Source organism: Xenopus tropicalis, chromosome 7, assembly GCF_000004195.4.
Source record: "Xenopus tropicalis strain Nigerian chromosome 7, UCB_Xtro_10.0, whole genome shotgun sequence".
Classification (NCBI taxonomy): Eukaryota; Metazoa; Chordata; class Amphibia; order Anura; family Pipidae; genus Xenopus; species Xenopus tropicalis.
The window spans coordinates 92,791,759-92,803,800 of NC_030683.2; the positions used below are offsets into that span (position 1 = coordinate 92,791,759).

A 12,042-nucleotide genomic window follows, 5' to 3' on the forward strand; every position below is an offset into this window, starting at 1 on the left:
GTTGGAATGGTTGGGGTAAGGAAAAGCTTTTAAAAACTTGAAAAAAATTATATCAACTTTAAAAGGTCCCAGCAGGGCAAAGGTAACTATTTCATCAACTTCACCTATTTCATAGTATCGGTCCCTGACAGTGTGGAGATGGACACTAGGGAGTGTAATTATCTGAAGCATAAACTACCAATGCTGGAGGTCCCAAGAGTTATAGGGGTTCAATGGGCACCAACTGATAAGCAGGTCTAAGGTTTAAGTTTGAGGAGCCCTATAATAAATTTGTTGTGTCGTCCAGAGGCTTTGAGCGATGTCACCAGAGAGAGTTAATTTTCTGCACAGCTTTCAGTATTAAGTAAAAACTCAGTTGCTGAACTGCGATAAGGATATCTTTATTGTTTTCCAATATTTCCTTAATACAGTGTTTTCCAATCTTTCCCTAATACAGTGCAAATTTATTACATTTAAGAATTAGGCAAAAATGTACAAAAAATCAGTTACTGTACAACATTCAGATAACGGACTGATTTCCCTTGGCTAAGATTAAATTACATAGAGAATGAAACACCAATATACCTTTATTACGTGTTAAGATGCCTTCTTTCTCTCTGGGTATATTTTGTGGAATATACTGTAATGGTGTTAGAAAACAGATAGGGCAAGACAGACAGAAAAAGAGAGAGACAGACATTTTCATTCTTATTTATAGTCCCGACTATTAGGCATTTTAAAGGCAGTGCCACAACATAACCCAGAGGATGCTGCTGCCTTAGCAGATGTCACTTTCCAGTTGCCGTGAATAACATGCAAATGTGCAGTGCTTTGTTGAGAACAGTGCTTTACATGCTGCAGATGATGTATATACAGTAAATCTACTTCATACAGTGAGCACTGCAGGACATATCCCCTGTAAATGCAGCTAATACATCACCTAATGGCTCTAACAATGTAATTACCAATGGATACTTACTGCCACCCAAACACAGTTGTGATGTTCTGTACACAATTAACAAAATACAATACACCAATAGAATCCTATGAGTAGGCTCTTCAATAATAAGCATAAATAGCCAGTGCACACTACATATAGACAACCTGTAATATTGGGATGAATAAATATAGTTTTCTGGGTGCTGTTATCAGGGTCCTGATAGCAGACAAGAAATACTATTTGTATTGACCTCCATTAAACAAGGACATAAAGGAAAAGGAAAGAGGGGTTGATTTGGCAGCTGGTAACTGTTCTTTGCAACTAACCAGAAAGCTTTGCAGAAGACCTGAGTTTATTAATGCACTAGGAACGAAGGAGGGGTCTTTCCAGAAGGGCAAAGAGAAATAATAACTTGGTATCAGTCTGTGGAACATTTATACCCATGCTTTGACATGGTTATTCCATTCTCTGGCACAGCCACATATTCCGCCCTCTTCGTACCATCTCCATCGCACCCCCTTATACAGAGCCCGTGTGTAGGGCTGGAAACACATGAAGAGCCGCAGTCTCCTGGCTAGGCCACAGTACACAGCCATGGCCAGCACAATCAGTGGAGACATCATAACGAAGCCCAGGATTATCAGAGCAGAGGAGCTGTTGTCATCCAGTAGGGTTTTGCAGTACGAGGCGTCAGAATGCAGGACCTGTGTTAGAAAAAAATAGGTTATGACAGAATGTATAAACACGGGGGATTTAATAGGCCATGTATTGAAGATGTGTTCTGCCTATTAAACAGACCATGCTTGTCTGTATGGTAATGCGAAGCATAAATCAACATGAATCAGATTATTACTTATTATCAATATACAGATTATGGTTAGATGTATGTGCCCTCTCAGCTTTTCCCTCAATATGGAATCAGCAGTTGGAACAATTGGTCTGTAAGAGATGAAAACCTGAGCTGTGATCTGGCACATGTTAAATACGAGCAAAGCAATGCATTGTAGCCATTACTGTGTGTGGTCATATGGTGCTCTATGGAAATGTGGATCATATCTGATTAAGTTCATTTATCTGCATACAAGTGTTTATTTAGATACGATGGAGCTGCTAAACTGTTCAAATATCTATGATATTTGACTATTGCTCAGGTATGGACTGGGATTCCAATGGCATTCCAAATACACAGAGGCAAAAATAGACCAATGAGTAGTGACTGTCTATAGCATCATACAGCAGCCCCTCTGGTAACCCACAGATTGCCAGTCTGGGTCTGCTATTGCTAAATATACATTTCCCAATTCAAATAATGAGAGGTTCAAGTAGGTGCATGTGTAATTTTGTTTCATAGAGAAACAGTATCTAGTTATTATAGACAATAAAATTGTCCTGAAGTCTAGAGCAGGGGTTCACATCATTGCTTTTTCCAAGACTTCACGTGTCTGCAAGAATTACTGTTCTTTCATTGCTTCCACAGAATGGCACCCATAGAACAACCATATTGCAGTTCTGTGAGCTTCTAGAGGCAGAGCCCTCTGGCCTCCTGTCTTGTTATATTATGCTTGCTCTTTTCCGTGTAACTGCTTTGTTGATTTCCTTCTCTTCCCCCATGTTTTGCTGATTGCACTATATAAATAAACCATAATAAAACAGAAACTTTTATTCTGTGTTAGGAATAAAACACAGAATATTTTAGTGCAGAGTGCAGTGGAGATTGGCACTTTAGAAGTAGCAGCTGCTGCAGCCATGCATGGGGCATACAGGACTCACTCACACCTCACCATATTTATAATGGTAATTTACAAAAAACAAAAAAAAAACTGTCACTAACACTCCTGAACTGACTTGCGCCATGTAGCGTTTCCTTGACCCAACCCCATTAATGATATAAGAAAAGGGGCAAAATGGTTTAATGGTAAGAGTAACCATCACAGTCTGTTCCATGGTGGTCCATATAGTGAGGTCTGGGCCCAGCGCCAGCTCTGACCCTTCTTTATGATCTACTTAAAAAAAACCTGATCATGGGATTCATAATAGGTTGAATGCACAGGTAGTGATGAGCAAATTATTTCGGCAGGCATGGATTCGCTGCCAAATTCTGCATTTCACCACTGGCAATTTATTTTTTTGCAAAACTGCTGCAAATAATCACTGCAACAAAAAGATTTGTGGTCAAGTCAAAAAAGCCATACGGTATCTGTGTGTGAATTTTTAGTCACTTTAGCTAATTTTTTATCAGTTTCACAAATTTCCAGCAAAATGGGACCGATTCACTCATCACTGCTCTAGAGAAGGCACAAAACATAGAAGCATTCACTCATTAGAAACTTTAATCCTGAATTTCCCTTTTTTCCCCATTCTGGAATGATTTAAACACAAACATTGATGACCAGCAGCAAAACAGTCATCAGTAGGGGCTTCCCTACAGACAGATGTCCAGTAGTGATGAGCGAATCTGTCTCGTTTCGCCGAAAAATTTGCGAATCTTTCAAAAGATTTGCAAAACGGCAAAATGTTGCACGTCAAAAAAAATTGTCGCCTGCAGTGATTCTTTTGTCGCCTGCAGCTATTCTTTTGTCGCCCGCAGCTATTTTCTTTGTCACGCAGCTATTCTTTTGTTGGCCGCGGCTATTCTTTTGTCGCGTGGCTATTCTTCTGCCGCCGCCAGCGCCTATTCTTTTGCCGCCGCCAGCGCCTATTCTTTTGCCGCGCACCTATTCTTTAGACACGGATGACAATTTTTGGCCGTGCAGCAAATTTTTTGCCGCGAATCCATGCCTGGCGAAACATTTCACCCATCACTAATGTCCAGTATATGCCCCAAATATATTTTAGTACGAAGAACATGCCTATAAAAAAAATTCTCTGATTAGCAGCACAGAAAATAAAAATGATTTCAAATGTGATGCCCATGAGTAAGGCATACTAGGGGGTGATTTATGTATTTATGTAGTTATATATTCATATAGAGCTTCCCAATCCAAGGGAAATAAATCATACACAGCCAAACCATGCTTAACCATGTTTAACTGTGCTGATCTGCTGCGCTGATATACTATTCAGTGCATATAAATGCATTTAGTGTAGCCCAAGAATACCAATTTCTATGCCCACATTAGAAGATGTAACTATCATCTTCACAACTGAATTCAATAACAGCCAATGCTGGTTGTAGTCTAATTCACCGATAATTACCATCAATTAAAATGGATGCAACAATATAACTACATTCCACTTTGCTGCATAATCTCCAACCATAGGCTTCATCCTTTCTCTGCTGACATGTATGGGGTAAGGGGTGGGTGCGTGAGTGACTATAAAGCAAATGCAGAATATTTTGCCAAGGTCAATAGCTACAAGAGTCTAATGAAAGTCTCATCCACTTCTCTAGCAGAGACAGAGGCAGCGGCTAAACAAGTTTTGTGCTCACTCGTGCAAGAAATTACAAACCCACAAAGGTTTACCATCCAAACGTATGTTCTGCTAAAAGCCAGCTATTGTGAGCATACGCAATGGTATTTTTCCTCAGTCCAGGGCGAGAAATGATTATCAGATTATCTGCTAGAGAACTGCTTATTTCCAAACAATGTGAAAGAAAAGGTTAAATAGCTGTTTGAGAAACATACTTCCCACAAATTTCTCTAGCACAGTGATCCCCAACCAGTGGCTCAGGGGCAACATGTTGCTCACCAACCCATTGGATGTTGCTCCCAGTGCCCCCAAACCAGGTAGTTATTTTTGAAGACTTGGTGGTAAGTTAAGGTTGAATACAAAGATTTACTACCAAGTAAAGCCCCATGTAAGCTAATAGTGTGCATAGAGGCTGCCTATTAACAAATTTTAGCCCTTATTTGGCATCTCCATGAACATTTATGATGCTTGTGTTATGTAATTATGGGAACAGCTTCCTAACCACCCACTACCTTCTAACTCATGAAGCTACCCAAACAGCTGTTGTTCTAGACTTCTTATTACACTGGGTTCCCAAACACCCTTTATTATCCATATACTTTGCACTCACAGGGTTTACCACTACTTTTTTTGGCAGTAGGAAACCAAAAGTATGCCTTCTGCTTCAGTCATACTGGTGTCTGCTACAGTGGTGTGAAAAACTATTTGCCCCCTTCCTGATTTCTTATTCTTTTGCATGTTTGTCACACAAAATGTTTCTGATCATCAAACACATTTAACTATTAGTCAAAGATAACACAAGTAAACACAAAATGCAGTTTTTAAATGAGGGTTTTTATTATTTAGGGAGAAAAAAAATCCAAACCTACATGGCCCTGTGTGAAAAAGTAATTGCCCCCTGAACCTAATAACTGGTTGGGCCACCCTTAGCAGCAATAACTTCAATCAAGCGTTTGCGATAACTTGCAACGAGTCTTTTACAGCGCTCTGGAGGAATTTTGGCCCACTCATCTTTGCAGAATTGTTGTAATTCAGCTTTATTTGAGGGTTTTCTAGCATGAACCGCCTTTTTAAGGTCATGCCACAACATCTCAATAGGATTCAGGTCAGGACTTTGACTAGGCCACTCCAAAGTCTTCATTTTGTTTTTCTTCAGCCATTCAGAGGTGGATTTGCTGGTGTGTTTTGGGTCATTGTCCTGCTGCAGCACCCAAGATCGCTTCAGCTTGAGTTGACGAACAGATGGATACCAAGGATTTTTTGGTAGACAGTAGAATTCATGGTTCCATCTATCACAGCAAGCCTTCCAGGTCCTGAAGCAGCAAAACAACCCCAGACCATCACACTACCGCCACCATATTTTACTGTTGGTATGATGTTCTTTTTCTGAAATGCTGTGTTACTTTTACGCCAGATGTAACGGGACACGCACCTTCCAAAAAGTTCAACTTTTGTCTCGTCGGTCCACAAGATATTTTCCCAAAAGTCTTGGCAATCATTGAGATGTTTTTTAGCAAAATTGAGACGAGCCATAATGTTCTTTTTGCTTAAAAGTGGTTTGCGCCTTGGAAATCTGCCATGCAGGCCGTTTTTGCCCAGTCTCTTTCTTATGGTGGAGTCGTGAACACTGACCTTAATTGAGGCAAGTGAGGCCTGCAGTTCTTTAGATGTTGTCCTGGGGTCTTTTGTTGACTCTCGGATGAGTTGTCCCTGCGCTCTTGGGGTAATTTTGGTCGGCCGGCCACTCCTGGGAAGGCTCACCACTGTTCCATGTTTTTGCCATTTGTGGATAATGGCTCTCACTGTGGTTCACTGGAGTCCCAAAGCTTTAGAAATGGCTTTATAACCTTTACCAGACTGATAGATCTCAATTACTTTTGTTCTCATTTGTTCCTGAATATCTTTGGATCTTGGCATGATGTCTAGCTTTTGAGGTGCTTTTGGTCTACTTCTCTGTGTCAGGTAGCTCCTATTTAAGTGATTTCTTGATTGAAACAGGTGTGGCAGTAATCAGGCCTGGGGGTGACTACAGAAATTGATATTGAAATTGAAAATTGAAATTGATAAACCACAGTTAAGTTATTTTTTAACAAGGGGGGCAATCACTTTTTCACACAGGGCCATGTAGATTTGGAGTTTTTTTTCTCCCTTAATAACGTAAACCTTCATTTAAAAACATTTTGTGTTCAATTATGTTATCTTTGACTAATAGTTAACGGTTTTTGATGAGCAGAAACATTTAAGTGTGACAAACATGCAAAAGAATAAGAAATCAGGAAGGGGGCAAATAGTTTTTCACACCACTGTATATATCCTTATATGCAAGAAATCTAATTGTGCAAAGATTGTGGGGCTAAACTCCAGAAGCAATGGCATACATAATGCAGACTCGCCTCCAAGTTGCAATGCCTGTATGTTACACCAGAAACCATTGCATTTTGGAATGATATACCACTTGCCATGCTTTTATCTTTTTGTAAAGGTGTCCCTGCCTCTTGTTCCCATATCTGCTGCTAAAGCCTTCCTACTTATATCATAATCCTTTTAGGATTTACCTGTAAATCCTAAATTATTTTTTCTACTTTTCAAGATATTACAAATGTTAATAGTGCTAATATAATGAATTTTGAAACAATACCACCCCAAGCTTCCAAAAACTAGTTATATTTTTATGTACTAAAATGATACCCATTTTCACAGCTGCCAATAAATCTAGAAAATAAAAAAGTAAAACAGTCCGTAACATATATTGATGCCTATTGGAAGGGAATGAATGGCACTATCATCGGTAAACAGTGGTACAACTCTTGAATGGCTGTCTCTTATTCCATAGAAAATTGCCTGTAATAACTTCTGATGACTGGCTTTGTATTATCCCAGGGACACAAACACGCTCTACTGCAGATGATGAAATTAGGTTTTCCATGATATGGTTTAGTCATTACATCTAAAAGCACAGAAGATGAAAGTGCCACAAGAGTACAAAGCTGTTTGTGTCTGAGACATGTGCAGACAGATCTATCTGATCGCTACCAACAACAAGGTCTGGAAGTCTTGTTTTTTTTTCTGATGGAAGTCGTCCCACTATATATTGTACTTAATAACCCAAAGTGTGAGGGCCATTTGTGATACTCACAGATTACTTGAGGTGCAAACCAGGAAACAATACCAAGCAAAAAATTAGCTACAACCTGCCAAAAGCGATGCAGGAAATGGGGCCAAGAACCTGTATATACATGCACACAGAGCCATAAAAAATCAATCTTGTTTATACAAAATCCATATCAAACATTATACAGAAGACTTGGTTAAAATCAATTAAAACCACCTCTCTTTTTGCAAGCGGCTGGTTTTTGTCTACCCTCTATCTTCAGGGTAAAGAGAAACAAATACATTGGGCACTAAGGTGCAATACAAAAAACTTCCCTTGGTTGTTTAATACAATTTGTTTTTCCTATGCTAAAATGTTCACTCCTTCCTTAAAGTCACCCTGCCAAATACAATTGTTTTCTACTAAACTAAAGAGCTAAATAGCACCTAAGGGTTTGAGTTTCATGTTTCCTATACATGCCTTTTGAGAATGAAACAATGCATGTTTGCCAAGGCATGGAAAATGTATATATATATATTTATTGGCCTACCAATAAATATGTTAAAGAATCTAATTTTCCCCATGCTACAAGTGTTCTTTACAGCGAATAGTTATACTGTTTAAATATCATTGGTCCCAGTTGCTCAGGCCACATATTCACAGTCTCCAAAAAAACCCTTTGCATTTTCTATTAGAGAATTAGTATTGCTGCAATTCAAAGTTCTGCATTTCCTAGGAATCTCCAAGTGTGAGTTTTCTTCTATCTGTATATATTTTTTCTGAAAATAGGGATTTCTCAACAGATGCTATGTCATAAGCTCTTTACAAATATTACTTTTATGCACCATTTTCACCATAATACATACGATACATTAGTACCATGATAGACACATAAATGCCACATGAGTACCTAAGGGACTTCAGCTGTTGATGATGTTCAGTTTCCAGCACCCAATTCTCTGTTAATAATTACTGTTTTTTTTGTTCTTTAGCTACAGCTACAGGACCACATATTGGGTAACACTAATATAAAGTGTTGCTCTTGCCATTTCATCCCCACCTCTAAGCTATTCCATTCCTGGTATTAGGCTATTTCCATTGCTACACTATTATGGCCATTATTCTACAGCCACAGTCCCTTCCCAGAGGCTATTATCCCACTGCTACTATTGGCACCATCTCTCCCTACTATACCTGCTATCCCACAGCCACTGTCCCTTCCCAGAGGCTATTATCCCACTGCTACTATAGGCACCATCTCTCCCTACTATACCTGCTATCCCACAGCCACAGTCCCTTCCCAGAGGCTATTATCCCACTGCTACTATAGGCACCATCTCTCCCTACTATACCTGCTATCCCACAGCCACAGTCCCTTCCCAGAGGATATTATCCCCCCACTGCTACTATAGGCACCATCTCTCCCTACTATACCTGCTATCCCACAGCCACAATCCCTTCCCAGAGGCTATTATCCCCCCACTGCTACTATAGGCACCATCTCTCCCTACTATACCTGCTATCCCACAGCCCCAGTCCCTTCCCAGAGGCTATTATCCCCCCACTGCTGCTATAGGCACCATCTCTCCCTACTATACCTGCTATCCCACAGCCACAGTCCCTTCCCAGAGGCTATTATCCCACTGCTACTATAGGCACCATCTCTCCCTACTATACCTGCTATCCCACAGCCCCAGTCCCTTCCCAGAGGCTATTATCCCACTGCTACTATAGGCACCATCTCTCCCTACTATACCTGCTATCCCACAGCCACAGTCCCTTTCCAGAGGCTATTATCCCACTGCTACTATAGGCACCATCTCTCCCTACTATACCTGCTATCCCACAGCCACAGTCCCTTTCCAGAGGCTATTATCCCACTGCTACTATAGGCACCATCTCTCCCTACTATACCTGCTATCCCACAGCCACAGTCCCTTTCCAGAGGCTATTATCCCACTGCTACTATAGGCACCATCTCTCCCTACTATACCTGCTATCCCACAGCCACAGTCCCTTCCCAGAGGCTATTATCCCCCCACTGCTACTATAGGCACCATCTCTCCCTACTATACCTGCTATCCCACAGCCACAGTCCCTTCCCAGAGGCTATTATCCCACTGCTACTATAGGCACCATCTCTCCCTACTATACCTGCTATCCCACAGCCACAATCCCTTCCCAGAAGCTATAATCCCACTGCTAGTATAGGCACCATCTCTCCCTACTAAATGAGATGTGTTATTGAACTTTCCCACCTTATTCTACTTAACACTAATATAAAGTGTTGCTCTTGCCATTTCATCCCCACCTCTAAGCTATTCCATTCCTGGTATTAGGCTATTTCCATTGCTACACTATTATGGCCATTATTCTACAGCCACAGTCCCTTCCCAGAGGCTATTATCCCACTGCTACTATAGGCACCATCTCTCCCTACTATACCTGCTATCCCACAGCCCCAGTCCATTCCCAGAGGCTATTATCCCCCCACTGCTAGTATAGGCACCATCTCTCCCTACTAAATGAGATGTGTTATTGAACTTTCCCACCTTATTCTACTTATAACTAAAGTCTGTAGCTGTGCTCACAATGTGTGTAGGGTCAAGAAAATACATCCCCTAAAGACAGCTGTGCTACAACCTACACTATAAAGTTACAATTATTTGAGTAATCAAGTCTACATCTGGAATTATATTTATAATATAAGATTTGTTACAAGATTGCATCTACATCTGGAGATTTATATATTCAGCTTTATGTACAGAATATTGCTGCTAAATTAGTAAATATTTAGCTAATATCAAACATATAAACCACAGTTACAGAAAGTATACATTCATAAAAACCCCTTTTAGAAGCCCGTTTTTCATTAAAGTGAAAACAAAAGCAATAATCGTTGTTAGGTTATAATGATGTAAAAATTATACTAGCAAAGTAAAGAGGTACAGCAGGTATTTCAGTAGGGTTTATCGTTAGCCAAGCCTCTAGGTATGGCTTCCATAGCAACTGAGTTAATACTTTCATTCCTAGGTGAGACAAGCCTTAGGGTATATGACAATTGTTGTGCGACATACTTCCTTGACAAGCTGGGATATTAACCCATTAAGCCAGAAATAGCAATTTTTTTTAATTTTCTCTTGAACAAATACACAGTTTGAATTAATTAGAAAATATGTTTAACCAAGTCACCATGGCTAGTAGATCATTCTCCATTTTTCTGCATCTCTCTTTATTAGTATAACCAAAGTCTTTGCAGTTTATACATATCTTCTATCCAAAGCAGTAGCAGCCATTGGGTTCAGCAAAAAAATCCTTTCTTATGTGGTTGAGGCTCTGTTTGATCCCACTCTGATATGCAGAAACTTTTGACCCTCATCTGTGCCAGTTGCTGCATAAGTCAGAGTCTCATTTAATAGGATGAAGAAATATAAATGAAGGTGAAATAGAAGGATGTCAGTGCTGACCTTTGTGATGATAATGTATTTATTAATCGAAGTACAAAGTTCTAGGTGCACAATGCACACAAATAATAAATGTTCTTTACCAACAGTGCTGCATCTTACCCCTAGAGTCCAGCATATTAGTTCACACCTGCAATTTGCATTGCAGCTACAAATGCCCCTGGTGCCAGGTACAGTGGCAGTGTGCGATTCACTAGGGTCATGGCAGATGTGTGTATGAGCAGCACTTTAAAGGCTGTGACACACAAGGAGATTATTTTCCCCCACAATTAATCTTCTCTAGTGGTGGCGACTAATCTCCTCAAATGCTTTCCTAGCGGCGAGAATTAGTCGAGGTAACTGATCTCCTGGTGTGTTATTGGCCTAAGACAGGGGTTCCCAAACTCTGGGGCTGGCCCCCCTGGTAGCAAGCCTATTTGATCTTCTAGATACCACTCAGTCAGGCTTGAAGGTCAATTGATAATTAGGGTGAAAACTTATTTGCTACAACTGAATGACTGTACTTTGTACCTGATCCAAGCAGCCTGCACATTGGTGCTAAGCTCACATTAAAAGAGCATGTAGATTGCAAGCACCATTGCATTTATGCTTGCAAATTTGCCATTTGCACTTATGCTTCAATTTCTAATATAAGCATAGGTAAGCGAGACAAGCAGCCTTTGAGGGACAACACAACAACTAATTAAATTTAACTGGAAACTTAACAATTGTGTTTGGTGAGAACTATAGTATATTGCTTTTGCTTTCAATAAGTCCATGTAGTGTTAGTGAATGACTGTTTATAATTTTCTACTTTATACTGTTTTTTGTCTCTTGTAAATAAACAATGAAATCTGCATTTATTTACACACAGGGAACACGGAGTACATGTTCATATCACCTCACAGTACACCAGCAACTGTGCTAAAAGGAACATCTAAAGGGCACATATTTCTTATTATGTAAATAATATGAAGGTCTGTCAGAAAGAGTCCACAAAGCAGGAAACAGCGGGTGGCGGGAGGGGGAGGTTGTGCTAGAATGCACAAGAATCTCTGTCATAATGCAGAATGATTAGGGATTGGCCAATGCTTCTATCTGGGACATTGATTAACTGTAGCAATTTTCACTAGATTAAAGAGACAATCACTTTCATACATGAAATTACCATTTCGATA

The 12,042-nt window shown here is 40.1% G+C and overlaps 1 protein-coding gene across 1 annotated transcript in view; it reads right to left on the reverse strand.

The window, feature by feature from the left end:
- Nucleotides 1–364: 364 nt before the first annotated feature.
- tmem88 (transmembrane protein 88) overlaps nucleotides 365–12,042 on the reverse strand; it is a 73,394-nt gene continuing 61,716 nt past the window's right edge. Inside the window, exon 2 of the mRNA XM_002938612.4 lies at nucleotides 365–1,623. Coding sequence (XP_002938658.3) covers nucleotides 1,354–1,623 — 270 coding nt within the window. The 3' untranslated portion in view covers nucleotides 365–1,353. The remainder of the gene's footprint in view (nucleotides 1,624–12,042) is intronic.